Raw genomic sequence first — 21,049 nt, 5'->3', positions numbered from 1 at the left:
GCCATCACTCTCTCATGGCTGATTCCTTCCATTTTAAACTTTTGCTCAATCCCTGTGACATCTGCTGTTTTGTAATAGCCCACACCCATCCCGGGCTCCTCTTTCAGTCTATGGACAAGCCCCCTGTCATCTGCTGAGCTCCTCTGCCACATAAGCCTCTCTGCATTCACCTTCACCAGAGGCTGCTTCAGTTCTGGCTGGACAGCTGCACACACATTGCCTCAAGTAGCTCCTCACTCATCTGTGTATGAGTATCATCAGAAACAACTATTAAACACCCAAACTGCTTTTAATTGACCAGCAGTAACTCAGTGTTTCGCTCAGTACTTATAAAAGGTCACAGTTCTGTGTTTTCCAGTTCTGACTGATAGTACCCACCACCTGTAACCCCCAGAAGTGGCAATATTGCTCAGCTGCTTTTCACATCTCTCTTTAGCACATGCTATTAAGAGACCTCATCAATTTACCTCATCAATTACACATTGAAAAGTATCTCTAGTGTCTAAAGGTACTCTAAAAGCTGGATGCAATGGAGGAACTACTTCCTGAAACTTGTGGATGTGCTAAATCAATGACTGGTCACTGATTAAAGGCTGGAGCACTCACCTTGAGCTCTAACACTTCAGCTGATCAGCATGTGCACATGAGTACGTATCGGTGCAAAGGATTGTCTTCTGCTTCAACTGACAAACTGCTGGATAGCTTTTAAATTAAAAAAATCAAAAATAATAAAATAAATAAAATCTGTATTCCTCCAGACCCAGGGGAACAAACAAGCCAGACCTTCCGGACCCAAGCCCCAGGCCCTGCCAGCAACACACACAGCACTAAGGGATGCACAGCACGGCTGGGTGCTTAGGTTACCAACTTCTGAACTCAGGAAAGAAAGGAGGAAAAGGCAAACTTCTGGATTATTTAACAGAGTAATTTCAGCAACGATCACTCTTGGTAACTTAATGGAACAGAGGAGCAAAGTCCTCTGCCCAGAGACAAGAAGTGACTGTGTATGGCTCAGCTCACGGCCACATAACACACTCTGACCTCAGTCTGCTGGAGCATCCTCCATATGGGGACAGCAGGGGCAACCTGGATGGCTGGACTCACGCTTGACTACCAGCAAAATGCTGAAACAGTCCTGACCTGGTGCTGTGCGAAAGGAAACACTGCCAGGAAGCATTGACGGGATCAGTTCTGAAAGCAAAGCGAGGTCCTGGCCTCATGCATTGCCCTGTTTTAACCACACAGGCAAACAGCTAAGAAATGTAACTATTTTCTGCTTAAAAGCCGCAAATTCCTTGGAGAAAAGGAAAACTCAATCTGACAAAAAGAAACACTCGGGCAATGGTGATAATCTGGCACATACCGGATAACAATCATTGGCCAAACGCTCCCAGAGAAAATTGAAATTAAAAGTCACAAGGCAGATGCAGAATAATATCTGTTGTGAAAATACATTATTCAGCCAGCACTGGTGGTGGAGACTTTTGGTGCACTGCAATCTGGACACCGTGGTGACCACATATGCAGCAAGATGTGCTGCTTGGCATAGCCAAAGAGAGAGCAGCAGCCTTGCTTGGGAGGCATTTGGGAACCAGCGCCCTTACAGGTCAGAACTACTTGTTATGCCACTCTCACTGCATCGCAGCCTTCTGGATCTCGAGTAACACAGACCAGCCCTGCCTCGGGGCATGCAAGAAATCATATGGGGACAAGCTGCAGACAAATGGGCCACTAGTCCATGCCACATGCATCACCAATGGCACAGCATATGCTCCCGGTTACACTGTGGATCACATTCTGGATGGAGATCTGCAGTCCTCCATCAGCCTTAGAAGAGACAGATGCACACACTCTACAGCCAATCATCCAATTTGCACCGATCTTCAAGACAAAAATCACAGACCGCTCACAGACAAACCTATGGCAGTGAAGTTACATTATGGCTTACTTAGTGGAGAAGAGGCCTCAGGAGTTGTCACCAGCTCTCTACAGCACCGTTTGCTTGTCTGAGCCCACCCAGCACATGCTCTGGACGAGACCACAGTGGTCCTTGGAGCAGCAAGTGCTGCCAGGAGCTGGAGCCTTCCTGTAGCGCAGAGCTGCTCGGGAGCTGCTGCTCTCCCTGCACCACAGAGCCCTGTCCTGAAGCCTCCTGCTCCCGTGCCTCCATCTGCCGTGGCCGTGCCCAGCCCTCGAAGGAAAAGCTCACAGCTCTGGCTCTTACAGCACTGCAGGAACTCGCACACGAGGAGGAGGAAGCACTGGGCTCTCTCACCCCCAGTGCCCGCCTTGTTCCAGCATGTCAGTCCTGCAGGGCAAATGCCCCAGTATTACACGCATTTATACAGCAGTATTAGACTCCATTTGGTAGCAACATCTGGCCTCCATTTACACATGCACACAGTACAAACTGATGAGTAAACTCACCCAAGTATTAATGTGACAATGGATTCTTCTCAGCTTTTGCTAACTTGACACCAAGGACAACGCAATGCAGAGAAACAGCCATGCAGCTTCAGACCTAAAAGTTAACTAAATCCAACATTTTCTTGCTAACAGCGATAGCAGGAGAAATGCACAGGCAAAGAAAGGAAATAGGCCATGCTGAGTGCAGGCTTTCTTGGAGGATATGCTGGTGCTTCTAGCAAACAGGGATGTAAAAACTTGCTGCATGGGACTTTGCAGTAGCCCTAAAGCATAAACAAGCTGTGCTAGAAATGGTTTAACAATCGAGGTGAAGGTTGCCAATAACTGATAAAATAACTAACTTCCAGAAATAAAGAACCAACTCAGCTATTGATTCCTCTGAACAGAGGAGAGGATGGATCTCTGTGGTACTTTTGCAAAGAGCTCTTCTTGTGTGGTTGCAGCTTCCCTATTTAGCAGTTGGGTGAATGCAGTTCTCAATCCTTCTGCTCAGTCACCCTCAAAGACAATGCTTCCTGATGTTCAGAGGACCTCCATTTGCTTCAGTTTGTGACCACTGACACTCAGCACCACTGAGAAGAGTTTGGCTCCATCTTTTTTACATTCTCTCTTCAAGTATTTGTAACTAGACGCCCCCCTGAGACATCTCTTCTCCATGCTGAACAGCCTCAGCTCTCTCAGTCTTTCCTCCTGTCCCTTTACCACCTTCACAGTGCTCTGTCAGACTCTCTCAAGGAGGTCCGTGTCTCTCCTGTCCCGAGGAGCCCAGAGCTGCACACAGCACTCCAGACGTGGCCTCAGCAGCGCAGAGCAGAGGGGCAGGACCACCTCCCTGCCCTGCTGACAATACTTTGTCTAACGCAGCCCAGGAGACCACTGGCCATCCCTGCAGCCAGGGCACACTGTTTGCACAAGTTCTAGTAGCTCCAACGGGGCTCAGCATTTCTGGAGGACTCCACTTGAGAGATTCAAGTCCCATAAAAGTGCTGAATAAACTCACTGCGAGGGATTACGAGAGCAACCGATGCATTGTGGAGAGACAACTGGCTAATGAAATGCCCTGCATCCAAGTAAATGGGAACAAGGGAAAGACTGAGAATTTAATGTACCTGCTCCTGCTTCTAGCCCACTTGTCCATATTTGCCAGGCTTTGTTTGCCTAGAAAACTTTGGGTACTTCCTCCTGGTTTTCCCTGATGACTCATGCTACTTTCATCCCAAGCAAACAACTCTGCCATTTTTTACCCTTTAGGAAATAGATTCAAAACAGAACCAAAACTGCTTCAATAAGGGACTACATTTTGCTTTGATGAAGCCTGTGTTTACTAAGCTAACCTGATCTGCTGCAAGTCTGCATGCCCCCTTCCCATGGGGGTTCCTCTACCACAGTCCAAAGGCAAAATGAGAAAATGTGCCTGGGCTGGGAAGAAACAGAAGCCACACCTTTGCAGCCTGGAACAAGCTTGAAGAATGCAGTTTGCCCTCTGAGAGAGCTCTTTGAGCCCAGTGGAGGGGGCTGAGAATTCACACTGGACTCACTTGCAGTAACCCTCTCAGACTGTATTAGGTGTGTTTGCAAACAGGCATTACCTCATGGCAGAACAAGGTGGGAAAAGCAGGACTGGTACATCACACACTCTTATATACACCAAGTTAGAAAAACCCCTGTTAGGTTAATGTTTTTATACCGGTTTACAACCATGGGAAGCCGTGCCTGATGCATTACATGTTCATCCCTAGGTATTGGTATCCTTTCCGCACATGCTGGACAGATGCACCCCCATCGTTCATGGCTGTACTGTTATGAGCCCTCGAGAGCCTTGCCTCACATTATTTTTTCCTCTCCTCATTTTATCCTAAAGCATTGGCATATTGGTAAAGCCTGTACCTCTTGCTTTTCTTATAGCAACAGCAGTCACTGGAGGGAGAGGCAGAGGAGCTTGCCATTGCCATATTGACAGAAGTCAGCACTTCAGATCCCTGTTACTGCCTCAGAAAGAAAGATCTTGCTCTACTCACTTTCATCTCCAGCAAGTGCCAAATTATGTCAGTGTGAGAAGCTGCTCTGTCTTCTCCTTCCGTTCACTGGTGGCAATGAGGCACAGACAAAAGATAAGGAAGACAAAACACCCAGCCATAGTTTGTGTTCAGCTGGTGAGTTTTTCAAACGCCTTGGCTGCACAAGGATAGGCAGCAATGGGAATTTTCTTTCCAGACAGAACCATACACTAAAACACTAAAAGCAGGCTAGTCTTTGCCTGACCTACAGATATCCAATGACTGATGTTTCTTTAAACTGTCATAAAACATTTTATATGGGACTGCAAAAGAAAAAGCAGAAGGACCAGTGAAAGATATTAAATTATTCAAAGTAAGGAACTTACTCGGAGGCTTTAAATACAGTGCTTAGGATTCTGCAGAAGATGAGCAGCCAGTTCATTCAATAAGACCCAACAAAAATAACGGTATGCATTTCTTCCTTTTATAGGTTTACGGCTAGAGGTGTCCAATTCCCACCTAAGTGACTCCCCTGGGCATAGGCCAGAGCAGTCTAATAAGCTCCTGTGGCTTTCCAAGAACTGAACAAATGAAACAACACAAAGATGAGTGTACCTCAAGAGCTGTTTATGGAATACATTTGAGCTGGACTTAGTTTATCTGCATCCACAAATGCTTTAGGACTGTCACATTACACTTGCAGGCAAATACACACACGCAGAGAAAGGCATGTGCAGCCCCATGCAGAGATCACCTATGAGCTGCCAAAGAATAAGATGCCATGTTTAATACCCAAGAGTCTTGTGTTTTTTAGGCTGCCTGCTGAAGTTGCTGCTGACCTATACACTTTAGGCTCATCTAACATTGCTGGGGAATTGATGACTTTTAAGTCTGAGCATTCAAGACTTTCACCCAGCCTTGGGTGTTTTCTCATTTATGTTTTAAGAAAGTCCATCTTATATTTATCTTCAGGCAGCTACTCAAAAAGAAAAAAGGAAGGCACAGCCCTCCTTCAGTGCATCCAGACTGTTTTGAAGAGACATCCAAGTAAAGCTTTTGAAGAGCCACAAACATTAACCTGACTGCTGTTACCCACTTGTGAGGATTTCTGACATTGGCTTCCAGGGACACTTCCCTTTGAAATCACTAATGAGCATCCTCCAAGGTGCCGCACCCTTCCAAGGTGACTGAATCTACTCCAAGAATTTTCTCTCCTTTTTTGAAATACACACGAATAGACTGAGCAGACATTAAAGTTTTACTATTTCTGGTAGCAACACCATTTTCATCACCAGTATCCATCCCTGTGAGCCAGAGAGCAGCAGATCACCTGTCTGTCTTGACACTACTCTTGAGGAGGCTGAGCTGCCATGAGTCCCAGAACACGTGAGTTTAGGAATCCAGGACCCTGGAAGCCTGGGCTGGAGGCAGCCCACTTGGCTTGTTGCAAAAGCCTAGAAAACTTTGGGTACTTCCCAAAATTAATTACAAATTACACAGCTGAAAGCAACGCATTCCTACATAACATTTTCATTTCAATAAAAAAGTCTTTGCTAATTCAAAATACTCCGAAAGTAACTGCTTTGATCTAGAGCCAATACCCTTTTTATCAGCAACCCAACGTGTAGAGAAAGCAAAGAAATACTAGCATACAAAATGTGAGTTTATAGCCAGTGCACTCCCCAAACAGAAACAATCTGTGGATTAGCATTAGCCATCAGCAGTGGCTCTGAAGGGCTGACTTTGCCTCATCCATCACCTGACAAGGACATGGCAACTCCACACTCCGGCAAAATTCACAGTGTTCAGAATTCTTACAACAACCATAGACAGCTGCATGCAATGGAACTACTAAAACAAATTTCTTTTTTTCCCCTCAGTGCAGGCTAGTGCTTTAATTTAACCCACATATTATCACATAGCCATGTCCAGGGAGCAAGTCTTCTCCTTGCTTCTCTTTTAAACATTATCTCCATGGCTCTATGTACAACCACGTTCTACAGCTTTTAAGGCAACTATTACCCAATTCCACCTTTATACACAAGGGCTTTAGCAGACCTGCATCAACTTCATACTGCCTGGACATCTGTTCTCATGTGTTCAGAGGAGAAACGAGAGAAATATCTCACTGCTTGTTCCAAGGCTTTCTTCTCTTCAACTGAACAAGGCTCATGAGTGCTACAGAAGGAATGAGGGAAGTATTTTTTTCTTGGAGCCCAACAATCAACCAACAAGACAACAAGGAAGCCCCTCTAGGGGACTTCTGACCACTCAGGTCATCGATATATTATTATTTTAACAGTCATAAAATCACTTTTGTGATATTTCTCTCCTTGTTTCTTGCCATTCCCCATTTGTCCATCCAGATACATCTACTCTCATGTATCAGGCTGCACAATCCGTAGTGCAGAGACCATGCCTTCACTGTGTTTATGCAGTGCTCATGCAGCAAGAGGACTCTTGTCTAGCAATGAGGGAGGCTTAGGGATATCTGGTGTCCAGTAGCACAAGCAGCTGACAGTTCTTAGCTCTTCCTCAAACAAAATTTCATCTGTTGTATGCAACAGCCACTCCAAGTACAACTGCATTTCGCAAAGCGCTTTTCTGACAGATTTCAGCCAGGCTAAATTATGGCTCTTCCTCTTGTCAGAGGAAGTACCCTTGCTTTTTGCTTTGCCTGTGGATCAGAAAAACATCAAAGCACAAGGCTCTGCCTAATGACTTCAAACCAGAGGCCTCTGGATCCACTCTCAAGAGCACGTTCCCTCTCTGGGTACCTGCCTTGTCCCACCACAGCTTCCACCTTCTTCTTGGTGGATGCCCATTCTCAGCCAAAGCACAGCCATGGCCAGCCACTTGGGGATCATGCCAAAGCCATAACTGGGGGCACTGGGCAGAGCTGCCCACACAGCTGGCACAATCTGGCACATCACCGTACCCGTGTGCTACACAAGTTTTGCTGCCACTGCCGTGTAGCTCACTGGTAACAGAAGATTCACAACAGATAATGGTTTAAATCAAATAACGTGATCTGAGCCCTGCTCTACTAACACAATTATCTCTTTACCTTTTCATTGCTTGCAATAATCAGGTAGTGGCAAGTTAATGAATTTCACAGCACGCGTCACATAGCACCTTGTTACATAGCTGTTTCTTCTGCATCTGCAACAAAATGAAGGGTAAGACTGTGAAATTACTGACAGAAGGCAAGTAACAGTGTCTACTCACCACGGGAGAAAAGATGCCTCCAAGAGACTCATTCCATCATTCCCCTCTCTTTGGCAAATTACAAGAAATTAGCCCTTTTTATTTCTGGAAGAAATACACCACAGAGCAGTTGTGCCACCAGTGCACTGTCACCATGCTGCACCCATGGGCAGCTGATTCTGCACTGGAAACCAGAGAGCAGGAGAGTAGAAGCCTGGGGATGGGGGCTTGGTGGTATGCCAGAGAAGGCAGCTCCATACCTTTCACAATTCTTTCCCTTCGCAGTGCACCTGCTGCAGAGAAGGCCAAAGCTAAGACATTTTATACACATTTTTTTGATCACCCTGTTAGCTTAAGCGGAAACTTAAGTCTTCCCAGAACAATAAAATTCTATAGCATGCAGAGAGAAACGGGCAAGCACCGGAACCCCAGGGATCACTCCCAAGGGAAAATTAAATTCAGTTAGGGATGAAAAGAGCCAGAAAGTAACATGAGGGAAGGTAACAGGACCTTGCAGCCAGCAAGAGGATGGGAGAAGAAGCTGTGCTATCAGCAAGTACCAGTGCTGCAAATGCAGGGAGCGCCATGCAGCCCCGTCTCTGCCAGGAAAGGCTCATGGAGCAGAAGAATGAGCACACGGGCTGCCTCTCAATCTCCTGGCAGGAAGCTTCTCTACTCCCCTTGTGCCTGGACACAAAGCTTTGGGCAGTAAAGAAGGGAGAGGCACGGTGGCACCCGTTCAGGGACGAGCCAAGCTACGGCACACCCTGCCCTGGTTCAGTGCTGGGAACCGACGGTGATCTGGCTACAAAAACCACAGGAAAGATCATGTTTGACCCCTTGCAGCTTTTCTCTTAGAAATCACTTTAGACACTCTTCTTGTGACTAGCGCTCAGCGAATCCTACCAGGACAGAATGGGACGTGCTGCAGCAGCAACCCTGACCATGGCATGGCTGTCCCTGCTACCTGCACGGACACAGCTCGGCCACAGAGAGAAAATCTTTTGTGCCAGGAACGTTTACCAGTGCCAGGTGCTGGTAAGCACTGCTCAGGGTGCTGCTGGCACCTGGGATGGCTCAAAGCTCCATGGTTTGTGGCAACAGCCAAAAAGCACGTGCCACCTCCTGAGGACCTCCACCTGTAGTATCCTGGGCAATTCAAAACCCACTATTCCCTTGTGCCTTTGTCTACCTGGAGTCATTCAGGGAAATGAAAATACACTAACTGAATTAAGAAGAGAAATCTGTTAAGATACATTCGTCTTAGGCCTCTGATGGAGAATTGAAGCACCATCAATTGCCTTCCTTCCTGCTCCTTTAATTTGCAGAATGAGTGTCCATACAGACTTCTAATGAGGTTTAGTTCATCTTCCTGAAAAGGTAGCTTAGTATAACTTTCTTCTACTCCTCCTCTAGACAACTTATGAATTACAGTATTTAAGCACCCTGACTCAAAGGATTCTTGCACTGTGGGAACACTTCCTGCTCAGAGTTTTTCAACAGTTAAAATCTCTGTGCTATCTTTTATGCCAGATTTAGTCAACTGGCCCAAATGGGTCCACAAAAGAGATCTGTATGGATGAATGCAATTCGTTAAAATCTTCTCCTACTTTCACTCCACTGCTGGAAATGACACAAAACGTAAGAAAAAACCCAGTACCTGTTCCATTTTCAGACTGAAGCAACAGCATATTCCTGGCTGCTAATGCAGCAGGGACAACAGCACTGCAGAGAACTCTTTGGATAATCACGTCTTCATTTAAAGATAACTCAATTTCTTGATCTAAGCCATCACTGCCCTCCATCAGAACAGCCAGCATATCCACGACATCTAATAAGCGAAGGAAAAAATGTAAGCAGAGGATCCAGACTAACTGGGAAAACAACAGAGGTAGAATGCAACATTCCAGGAACACAAGGTATCTTTCTAGTTCCCCCCCAAAAAAAAAACCCAAAACACAACAAAACAGAAGATAAAACCGAACAAACAAACAAACAACAACAACAAAAAAACCCACCCTTAAATTAGCACGAACAAAATAATTATTCCTACCTCACTAAACCCATAACGCCTCGAACCATTCCAGGGAGGGCGGCAGGAGGGGCGGGCAGAGCCAGGGCCCCGCTCCGCCGCCCCGGCGGCATTTTCCGGCACGCGGCCGCTCCCGGCGTCTGGAGAGGGGCGCGGGGCCGGGAAAGGCGGCGCAGCCCTGCTCCGATGCCGCTCGGCCGCGGCCCGGGAGCGCTGCGACCGCGCCTCCGCCGCCCGCCGGCACCGGCCCCGGCCGCCCTCGGCCCGCGGAGCCGCCTCCAGCCCTCCCCTCACTCACAGACACCGCCCCGCTCGCCGCTCGCTCCCGCCCCTCGCCCCTCCCGCCGCTTCGGCCGGGCTCCGGCTGGGGGGCTGCAGTACCGCCCTGTGCCCACAAGGCGGCAGCACTTGTCCAGAGGGTCCGCGACACGATGGCGGCCCGTGGGGACCTTGACGGAGAGAGGCGTTTTTGCCCATGTACCCCAGAGCGAAGTTGTCCCCGCCACAAACTTGCGCTTCCCTGACAGCCCCAAGGGAGCCCTACAAACTGACGCCAGGAACCCGGGCTGCTGAATTTGCTTTCACCATGTAGATATCCCTCATTTATTCCCAGGGCCCTGCAATCTCCCTGGGCTGCCTGGTCCCAGGTTTCCTTTTCCCAGTCCAAATCTCCCACCCCCAAGTACTCAGGGTTTTTGTTTTTTTTTTCATGCCGAATACATGTTGCAAACTGACAGTACAAAGCTTGGGGCTTGATTTTCTCTGTGCTGGAATTCTCCTCGAGAAATCTGCCACCGTATAACCCTAACCACAACCACCTTGCTTTGCTCAGAAATCACAACCTTCAGACCAGCATCATGGCACCTTACCCACTGGCCCTCCACTGGCACCTTCCCCAAGCACTCCAGTAATACTCCACATTTTCAGTGGGCATCCTGTCAGACCCTCATCCTTACCCTAAAAACGCACCAAGGAATCCTAAAATAGCCATTAGGAAGGTATAACAATTCTCTAAAAGTCACCAGAGAAAGCCTTCAAAATTCCCCTAAATATTCCTAATAGCCCTGCAAAAAAAAAAAAAAAAAAAAAAAAACACTCAAGGAAGCCTGCTCAGCCTCCAAACCCCTTCCTGTTGCTCTCTAGCCCACAGATGTCATCCCTACCTTTTAGCAGCGGGTCCTGTTGTCCTCTGAGGGTTCCGGCGTTGTCCTGGTGCGAGGGTCGCTGCCCTGTCCCACTGGGAGGCTTCCGGTGTGGTCTCGCTGTCAGGCTTGCTGTGCTGTGCTGCTGTTGTTGGGGCTGAAAAGGGAAAAGGCTGCTTAGGGTGAGGTACGGGTGGCGTGAGGGGTGCCGCACCTGTACCCTAACTTGCCTCCTAAGATGTACCCTGTAGCCCTGATCTCCACTGGACTGTCCAGCCCTCAAGGCCTCACCCTTTACCCCTGACCCCTCCCTCTGCCCCCCAGCCCTCAGGCTCTGGCTGTCACCCTCGAGCCCCCCCCTGCCCCTCAAGCCCCCTCTCAGCTGCCCCTCAGCTCCTGTGTGCCACCCTTAATCCCTCTCCTCTGCCCCTCAGCCCCCAGCTTCTCTGTGTCACCCTCCAGCTGCCCCTGCCCCCCTCAGCATCTCTCTGTGTCACCCACTGTCCCCCCCCCGTTCCCCCCTGAGGCACAGCCTCTGTCACCCTCAAGGCCCCACAGTGCCCCTCAAGCTGCCCCTCAGCCGCGATGCCATGAAAAGACCCTAAAAACCCATAAAAATGCCCTAAAAAATCCCTCATCTTCAAAACGCCTTAAAACTTTCACAACAACATAAAAATAGCCTCTGAACGCCCTTAAAATACAATAAAAATACCCTACTTTAAAACACCCCTAAAAGCCCCGAAAGAACCTTTTAAAAAAAAAAAAATCCCTACATATTCCTAAGAGCTCTCCGAATTGCTCCAAAAACCTTAAAACACATCGATAAGACCCTAAAGACCCAGCGCAGCGAGGGAGGCTGGAAGATGCGGAGCCGCGCTCCCGGCCCCGGGCGCAGCGCGGCTCCGGCAGGAAAGCGGCTCCTCCGGCAGGCAGAGGCGGCGCCGCGCCGGCAGACCCCCGCCCGCTGCCCCCGGCCCGGCGGGGCCGGCACCGGGCCCGGGGGGCCCCGGCGGCGCCCGAGCCCCGCGCCCGGAGCGGACGGAGCGGCGGCACCGGCCGGCACCGGCGCGGCGCCCGCGCCGCCTCCCCCGCCCGCCGGCCCGGCCAAAGCTCCGCTCGGCTCCGCACGGCTCGCACCGGCGCGGCTCCGGCGGGCCCGCGGCAGCCCAGCCGCGCCCAGCTCCCCTTCCGCCCCGGCCAGCCCCGGCACTGCCGGCAGGGCTCCGCGCCGCACCCTTCGCTGCCGGGCCGGGGGCAGAAGAAGCGCCCCGAATGCAGCGGCACAGCCCGATCCCCGCCCTGCCAGCGCTGCCACGGCTGCAGCTCCCTTCCTCTGAAGGCCCGACTCTGATGCCACCCTCCGGCGCTCACCTCACCCCAACGAGGGCACAGAAACGTAGCCTTCCCTTCAATCGCGTCCCCTAGAAGAGAAGAAAAGAAGCGGCTTGCCTCAAACGATGGCAAAAGGGGGCTTTTTACCTCAGTCCAAACCCCTTAAAAGGGGGGACAACAGGACTGCCCCCTCCAATTCAACCTCAGGAGGACGAAGTTTCAAAGGGAAAGGAGAAAAGTCCCGGCTGCAAAGGCGCACCGACTCACCTGCTGCTTCTCGGCACAAAGGTTTGTCCCTCGGCTCCTCCTCAGAGCAAGGCTCCACGTATCCAGGTGTGTTTCCAGGTGATCCCCCAGACCCTGCCCGAAGCGCCCGCTGTCCTTCCAGGAGACAACCCCGGGAGCCCCCCATAAACTCCTCTCCTCCAGCAGCTCCGTGCAAAAGCATTGCGAGGAAAACCCCCTAAATCAGCTGCCGGAGGAGCCGCGCCCTCCTCATCATCCTCACAGCCCACACCTGGGACTGCTCTGAGCCCTCTTCATCCTCACAGCTCACACCGGGGGCTGCTCTGAGCCCTCCTCATCCTCACAGCTCACACCTGCCGCTGTTGCCGCACTCCAACAGCGTCTCTCTGTCTCCAGCACACAGCCCACTTCGCACAGACACAGATCCAACAGAAATCTGCTACGGGTGTCGGCTTTTCTTAATCCGCCTGGGTGCACGGTTAAAACATGTACGTGCATTGATGGTCATTGAGAGAAAGCTTTCCCCCGGAGAAAACAGTCCTTTTAGCTGCTCTCCAGGGCAGTTGGACTCCCCCTGTGCCTTCTTCGGGGGTCAGGAAAAGGGGCTGAAGACTCGGGGCTCTGATGCCATTTGGGGCACCCCAAGGTCCCCAGGAGAGGGATGCACACTGCGGTGGGGGAGCGGGTGGGTGGCGAATGAGGGGAGGGGGCCACGCTGGGTGCCGTCCCGCAGAGTAACCCAAAGCTGCCCCAAAATTCCCTGGGAGGGGTGTGCGTATAACACTAAAACCTGGCAAGTGTTTTGTTTTTACAGCTATTGGTAAAGAATAGGATTCTAAAACTAAACGCATTTGGAAATGAGCCATCTCTGTATCCGTTCATTTGTGTGCAGGAACGTAGGAAGCTGGCTGGGGACGGGCAGTAGTTCTGAAAATCATGCCCTAGCCTTTTTCTCTAGGAACGAACCAAGCAAGTGCCCTGAAACCAGCGGAGCAGCTGCAGAGGCTGAAGGGAACAAAAAGGGCTCCCCGGCACCTTTTCCCTCCGTTCTCTGCCATTCCCCAAAAGGCGTCTCAGTCTCAGAAGAGGCGTTTGTTATGCAGCTTGCCAAAATGAATACCTGTCAAATCCTAACTCTTGCCTTTTGTTTAACGTGTTCTTACTTCCTATTTATGTCATCAAAGAAAGCAAGGAAAGAAGAAATGTGACTGGTTCCCACTATTGCTCCGTGCAGGCATTTTTAAAGGCTGCTGTACTTCTGTCCTCTTTTTCCCCTCCAAGCTTGACTTTCCCCCTCCTTTTTCGAGGTCTGCTGCTTTGGGTGTCCCAAACAGGGCTGGGTTCTTCGGCAGGGGTCTTAGGACTCGCTACTGCTTCTGCTTTTTGCGAAGGTGTATCAAAGTGTGCCAGCAAAAGGACTGTTTTCTCCAGGGGAAAGCTTTCTCTCAATGACCATCAATGCATGTACATGTTTTAACCGTGCACCCAGGCGGATTAAGAAAAGCCGACACCCGTAGCAGATTTCTGTTGGATCTGTGTCTGTGCGAAGTGGGCTGTGTGCTGGAGACAGAGAGACGCTGTTGGAGTGCGGCAACAGCGGCAGGTGTGAGCTGTGAGGATGAGGAGGGCTCAGAGCAGCCCCCGGTGTGAGCTGTGAGGATGAGGAGGGCTCAGAGCAGCCCCAGGTGTGAGCTGTGAGGATGAGGAGGGCTCAGAGCAGCCCCAGGTGTGGGCTGTGAGGATGAGGAGGGCTCAGAGCAGCCCCAGGTGTGGGCTGTGAGGATGATGAGGAGGGCGCGGCTCCTCCGGCAGCTGATTTAGGGGGTTTTCCTCGCAATGCTTTTGCACGGAGCTGCTGGAGGAGAGGAGTTTATGGGGGGCTCCCGGGGCTGTCTCCTGGAAGGACAGCGGGCGCTTCGGGCAGGGTCTGGGGGATCACCTGGAAACCCACCTGGATACGTGGAGCCTTGCTCTGAGGAGGAGCCGAGGGACAAACCTTTGTGCCGAGAAGCAGCAGGTGAGCCGGTGCGCCTTTGCAGCCGGGACTTTTCTCCTTTCCCTTTGAAACTTCGTCCTCCTGAGGTTGAATTGGAGGGGGCAGTCCTGTTGTCCCCCCTTTTAAGGGGTTTGGACTGAGGTAAAAAGCCCCCTTTTGCCATCGTTTGAGGCAAGCCGCTTCTTTTCTTCTCTTCTAGGGGACGCGATTGAAGGGAAGGCTACGTTTCTGTGCCCTCGTTGGGGTGAGGTGAGCGCCGGAGCGTGGCATCAGAGTCGGGCCTTCAGAGGAAGGGAGCTGCAGCCGTGGCAGCGCTGGCAGGGCGGGGATCGGGCTGTGCCGCTGCATTCGGGGCGCTTCTTCTGCCCCCGGCCCGGCAGCGAAGGGTGCGGCGCGGAGCCCTGCCGGCAGTGCCGGGGCTGGCCGGGGCGGAAGGGGAGCTGGGCGCGGCTGGGCTGCCGCGGGCCCGCCGGAGCCGCGCCGGTGCGAGCCGTGCGGAGCCGAGCGGAGCTTTGGCCGGGCCGGCGGGCGGGGGAGGCGGCGCGGGCGCCGCGCCGGTGCCGGCCGGTGCCGCCGCTCCGTCCGCTCCGGGCGCGGGGCTCGGGCGCCGCCGGGGCCCCCCGGGCCCGGTGCCGGCCCCGCCGGGCCGGGGGCAGCGGGCGGGGGTCTGCCGGCGCGGCGCCGCCTCTGCCTGCCGGAGGAGCCGCTTTCCTGCCGGAGCCGCGCTGCGCCCGGGGCCGGGAGCGCGGCTCCGCATCTTCCAGCCTCCCTCGCTGCGCTGCTTTTGAGGCGCTCCTGAGGAGCTCCTGGGATCGGTGGCTTTTGATCGGCGTCGCTGTAGGAGAAGGGCCCCGGGCGCTTCTTGGTTGTTACGGTTCTTGCTTCGGGTGCTCGTGACAAGGTTTTTTTTGGATTGAGTGTTGTTGTTGGATTTCTTTTTGATCGGTTCTTATGTTTTTTAAGGATGCGTTTCTAAAGGTTTACGCTGGTTTTTATGGGTCGTAGCATGATGTAGAGGGTTGTTTTTCAATTCGGTTGTGGAGGCTTTTATTAGCGCGAGTGCATTGTGTTTGTTTTGGTGGGCTTGAGGTAGTGTGCTGTAGTGAATTAGTGAGGTTTTTTTTTTAATCTTGGTAATTGCATTTTTTAAATTTTCCTATAGAGGTTTTATTCATTTGGTTTGTTTAATTGTTGTGGACGTTTTATTGTTACCGGTAATTTGGGACTTACTGTTTGTGGTTACATTTCTCTTTTGGTGATGTGTTTATTTCTAGGTGGTATTTGTATTTTGATGGTTTGAGGCATTATGGGTTTATTGAGTTAGGAATAATTTTTTTTGTTGTTACTGTATTTATTTGGGTTTTTGTTTCAGTTTGATCTATTTGTTGGTTGCTTTTTATCAGTGGTTTTTTTTTAGGAACTTGTGTATTTATACAGTGGATTTTTTTAGGTAGTTATTTATCTGGGTGCTTCTCTTTTTATTGTCTAGTGGTTTAGGTTTTTGTTAATCTCCTTTATTAGTTTGGTTTTTAAAGCTAACTTAGCAGAATGCTGGTTACTCTTTGAGTTAGTGTAGAGGTACGGTTTTAATTTTTAGCAGCTTTCAGGGTCTGTTGTATGGTTTGAAGTTTAGTAAATTGGTTGGACTTCTTTTTCTAGTGGGTTTTGTGATTTGTTTTGTGGGTTTCTCTAGGGCTGTTTTTTATTTTTGTTTCATTTTTGTGATGTGTCTCACTGACAACTGTTAGTGAAAAGAGTGTAGTGTGGGGTTGTTTTTGCTGGTAGTTAGTTCTATGGTGGTGTATTTTTAGTTTCTGTTGTTTGTTTTTGGGTTTCTTTTGTTAAAGTTTTCATTTTGGGGTTAATTTGTAATTATTTTTAAGGTTTTAGGGCGATTGAGATTTTTTTTTATATGGATGTCCTGTATGATAACAGTTAATTTATTTGCTTTATGTGGCATTGATGGAAGGGTAGAGGACATTTTTGTATAGAATGTGTATTTTAATCATAGTACTAAAATAATACCATGGTAAGAGGGGCTGTGTTTTATTGTTTGTTTCTGAGGTGGTTTGGCATTTTCTTATAGGTTGGGGTTTTTTTTGTTGGCTCGTGGAGCCATTCTGGCTGTTTTTGATGAAATTGGTGGGACTTTGATGCTTTTTGATTTTGCTTTTTTTTTTTTTTTTTTCCTTTTTTGTGGTATAATAGTCTTTTAGAAGAATATTTTTGTTATACTTTTCATCTAATGATGTTGGATTATTACAGATGTTTTGGAGCTTTATTTTTTTGAAGTTTCATTTGGATGAATTTATGCTGGATGGTAGGACTGTGTTTTTATTTTTGGGGCAGTTGGTTGTAGGTGTATTGTATGTTTTTCAAGTGAAAGTAAATCGAGGCTTGTATTTGGTTGTTAGAGGAATGGAGAAAAATGTTTTGGTGATGTTAACAGTGGTGTGTTTTGGGGTTTTTGATTTATAGTAAGTCTGGTACAGTAGTGTTTAATGGTGGAGTTCTTTAGGGTATGATAGTTTATAGTTAATTCTTACTGGTTTTAGATTTGTGTGTAGGTTAGAGGAGGTTATTGAAGGGTAAGTGGGTGTTTTAGATGAGTTTTAGTGTTTCAGTTTATAGAGCATTTTTTGGATGGGAGTTACAGTATTTTGAGTTGTTTGGTGTCGCTGGTGATGTATTGTTGAGGTGGTAAGAAGTATTTGTTGGGTTTTTTTAAAGAAGGTTTATTGTAGATAGTTTTAGATAGTTGTGGTGGGTTGCTTGATTGTTTTATGTTTTTTAGCCTTTTTGTAGTTATTTGAAATATGTTAGAGTTTTTTGGGTTTATTGAAATACTTGATTTTGAGGAAGTTCCTGTTTAGAATGTATGAATTTTTCTTGGCTTAAAATAAAAAATTTATATTCTAGTTATAGTGAGGATTATTTTTTTTCTTTTCTTACTGCTATATTTTGTGATATTTGTGTTAGGTTGGTAGTAGGGATAGCTTTACTTTTATACGTTGAAACGAGGGTAGTGCGTACTGGTGTTCATAAAGGTTTAATATTTTTATGGTTCTGATGTGTTAGGTTAATGAATTTATAACGTTTACAAGACTTTTTTTTGTTTTTATTTCAATACAGGCAGGGTTTTCTTAGTTTTCAGGATTTGTTTGGCATAGATTTTAGAGGCGTTATTGAGGGGATAGGACAGGGTGTCTCTGTTAATCTATTTGGCAATTTGGATACTGGGTAAATAAAATTAATATTTTGGTAGAATTTTGGGGTTTTGTTAGTTTAATTATTTATGAATTTGTGTGCCTGCAGCTGTAGTGTCTCTGCTGCAAGTCTCAGTATCCATTCATGTTTGTGTGCGTTAGGCAGTCCACTCGTGTACCAGCGAGTCCCCCCTGCAAGCGGCCGCAGAGCCGCTCCTTCGCTCTCCTGGGAATTCGGGGAGCGGCACACGGCTCTGCGACGAAGCCTTGATCTTTGTCACTTGGAGGTGGCACCAGGGAGCCTCAGGAGCGGCCGAGGAGTTGCTGTAAGTGGGGGAACTACTAGTGAGGGGGACCAGGGTCCACTCGAGTTTTGGGAACGCCGCCTCACCTCGCCTGCTCTTCAGCCAGGCAGACCCTGCCAGGAGGGCGTGGGCGAAGCGTGCGGCCCGAGGAGCCCGGCGTTCTCAAGAGAATAATGGTGAGCAGCAGAATTGCTGAGTTGTGGCTGCTGTGCGGCTGAGATCGTGCAGTGATGTTTGGTGTTCTCGATTGTAGCTGAGCACGGGACCACAGCCCAGTGACCATAGGACATTCCCCGCAGGCGAGGCAGCCTCCATTGCCAGGCGACGTGGATTCTCATCCCCAGATGCCAGAGAGATAAGTGGAGGGCTAAGGCCCGCAGAGGGGGTGAAAGTGGGGTGCTGGGAGGGCCTTTAGGATCAGGTTTGGGGGCAGGGATGTGCAAGAAGTGTCCCCTTAGGCCAGCTAAAGGGAAAGTGTCTGTTTTGATCACAGTGCTGAGGTGCTCAGGGCAGAGCAGTTCTGGTGTGTGTCCTGTCACTTGTCTCTGGTGCACTCTGTGTTCTTTGGGTCTCTCGGTCCTTTCTTCTCCTCAAAAGCTCTCTCTGCCTGTCCTGTGTCACGGGTGTCTGCACGTATTTGTCCCACAACTGCTCTGCCCTGCTGCATAGCCTGTAATAGAACAAGTCCTGGGGACTTGAAATTTGTCATTTGCAGGGTGTAGTTGGGCTCTAGATTGTATGGGGAGATTGACATAACATGTTTGGTGATGCTAAGTTGTCCTGCAGCCATTTGATACTAGTCCTAACTTCCTTTCAGATGCTGACAACTCCAATCAGTGGCAGAGAGCCCCCAGTCCTGAGTGAGGGTGTTGCCATGATCAGGTCAGTCATTGTTTGCATTTGCAGGGGCAGCCTAAAGGGTGACCGTGTTACAGCAGTGTTCTTTGCCTTTATTTTTAGGTGGTCCAGGCAGATAGCAGCAGTCAAGGCCAAGTGTGCCAGGTGAGCAGTGGACCAAAGCAGTTGTTTTTGCTCAGGTTTTAGTTTTTGGTGGAACTGTAAGCATCCACTGTTGTTTGTGTGCTTTAGGGAATCCACTCAGTGTACTCATACCTCTGTCTCCAACTGGCTGATGGACCGGGTTTCATGCACGTGTGGTCTTGCCAGAAGCATTACAGGACCCTGTGACAGAGCCTTCCAATTTTGCATTTCAAGGTCCCCTCCTGGTAACCCACAGGAATGGGCAAGGAGTTGTGGTGAGGCAGGGAAGAGGAGCGAGGGTACCCTCAAGTTGCAGCAATGCCATGTCACCTTGTCTGCCCTTAACCTAGGTGTGCCTTGAGATGACGGTGTCAGAATCCAAGCGCGCCTGAGGTGTGTGGCCCAAGACTTCTTGGGAGACGGTGAGTAGCAGAATTGTCAGGTTCTGGCCCATGTGCTGTTAAGGTGGTGCACTGACGTTTGGTTTTCTTTCTCTTGGCAGAGCAAGAGATAACAGCCTGGTGACAACTGGAACTTCCCAGACAGGCACGAGGCCTCGTTCTGCACCTGATGGGGATTTGCATCCCCAGATATGTGCAAGATAAGTGGAGACCTACAACCCACAGAGGGGATGGAAGAGAGGTGCCAGGTTGGGACTCCCCAGGAGGGGTTTTTGAGTCAGTTTTGGAGATGGGGATGTCCAAGAAGTGTCTCCTAAGGCCAGCTAAAGGGAAAGTGTCTGTTTTGATCACAGTGCTGAGGTGCTCAGGGCAGAGCAGTTCTGGTGTGTGTCCTGTCACTTGTCTCTGGTGCACTCTGTGTTCTTTGGGTCTCTCAGCTCTTTCTTCTCCTCAAAAGCTCTCTCTCCCTGTCCTGTGTCATGGGTGTCTGCACGTATTTGTCCCACAACTGCTCTGCCCTGCTGCATAGCCTGTAATAGCACAAGTCCTGGGGACTTGAAATTTGTCATTTGCAGGGTGTAGTTGGGCTCTTGATTGTATTAGGGGATTGCCTTAATATGTTTGGTGATGCTAAGTTGTCCTGCAGCCATTTGACACTAGTCCTAACTTCCTTTCAAGATGCTGACAACTCCAATCAGTGGCAGAGAGCCCCAGTCCTGGGTGAGGGTGTTGCCATGATCAGGTCAGTCATTGTTTGCATTTGCAGGGGCAGCCTAAAGGGTGACCGTGTTACAGCAGTGTTCTTTGCCTTTATTTTTAGGTGGTCCAGACAGATAGCAGCAGTCAAGGCCGAGTGTCCAAGGTGAGCAGTGGACAGGAACAGTTGGTTTTGCTCAGGTCTCAATTTTTGGTGCAATTCTAAGCATTTATTCTTGATTTTGTGCTTTAGGGAATCAACTCTGAGTGCGCATACCTCCGTTACCAACTGGCTGATGGACCAGGTTTCATGCCCTTGTGATCTCGCTGGAAGCATTACAGGACCCTCTGATGGAGCCTTCCAATCCTGCATGTCAAGGTCCCATCCTGGTAGCCCTGAGGGAATGGCCAAAGTGTTGCGGTGAGTCGGGGGGGAATGAGATTCCACTCGTGTTTCAGCAATGCCATGTTGCCTTGTCTCCACTTAACCTAGGTGTCCCCTGCGATGACGGTGTCAGAATCCAAGCACGCCCAAAGTGTGAGGGCCAAGAACCCGGGCATTCTGAGGAGGATGGTGAGTAGCAGATTTACCAGGTTTTGGCCGATGTGCTGTTCAGATTGTGCACTGATGTTTAGTTTTCTTTCCCTTGGCAGACCAAGAGGTGACAGCTGGAACTTACCAGACAGGGAGATGGCGTTCTTCTGCACCCAACAGGGATTTGCATCCCCAGATATGTGCAAGATAAGTGGAGGGTTATGACCCACCGAGGGGCGTGATAAGCGAGGTGCCAGGTTGGGACTCCCCAGGAGGGGTTTTTCAGTCAGTTTGGAATTGGGGACGTCCAAGAAGTGTCTCCTTAGACCATCTAAAGGCGAAAAGTGTCTGTTTTGACCTTAGTGCTGAGGCATGCAGGGCAGAGCAGTTCCGATGAGTGTCCTGTCACATGTCTCTGGTGCACTCTGTGTTGTTTGGGTCTCTCGGTCCTTGCAGATATTCTTCTCATCAAGAGCTCTCTCTCCCTGTCCTGTCCCCTGGTTTGTCACATCCTGTCCTGTGTCACAGGTGTCTGCACGTATTTGT

General features: G+C 49.6%; 1 protein-coding gene across 1 annotated transcript in view; it reads right to left on the bottom strand.

Moving 5' to 3' along the window:
- Positions 1 to 9,572, bottom strand: part of LOC146763340 (uncharacterized) — a 46,723-nt gene extending 37,151 nt beyond the window's left edge. The window contains exon 1 of the mRNA XM_085569098.1: positions 9,292 to 9,572. Coding sequence (XP_085425224.1) covers positions 9,292 to 9,451 — 160 coding nt within the window. The 5' untranslated portion in view covers positions 9,452 to 9,572. The remainder of the gene's footprint in view (positions 1 to 9,291) is intronic.
- Positions 9,573 to 21,049: the final 11,477 nt, after the last annotated feature.

This window comes from Lonchura striata, chromosome 1A (assembly GCF_050655825.1).
Source record: "Lonchura striata isolate lonStrDom1 chromosome 1A, ASM5065582v1, whole genome shotgun sequence".
Taxonomy (NCBI): Eukaryota; Metazoa; Chordata; class Aves; order Passeriformes; family Estrildidae; genus Lonchura; species Lonchura striata.
The sequence above is the reverse complement of the archived record's forward strand: the minus strand, read 5'-3'. Positions and strand labels throughout refer to the sequence as shown.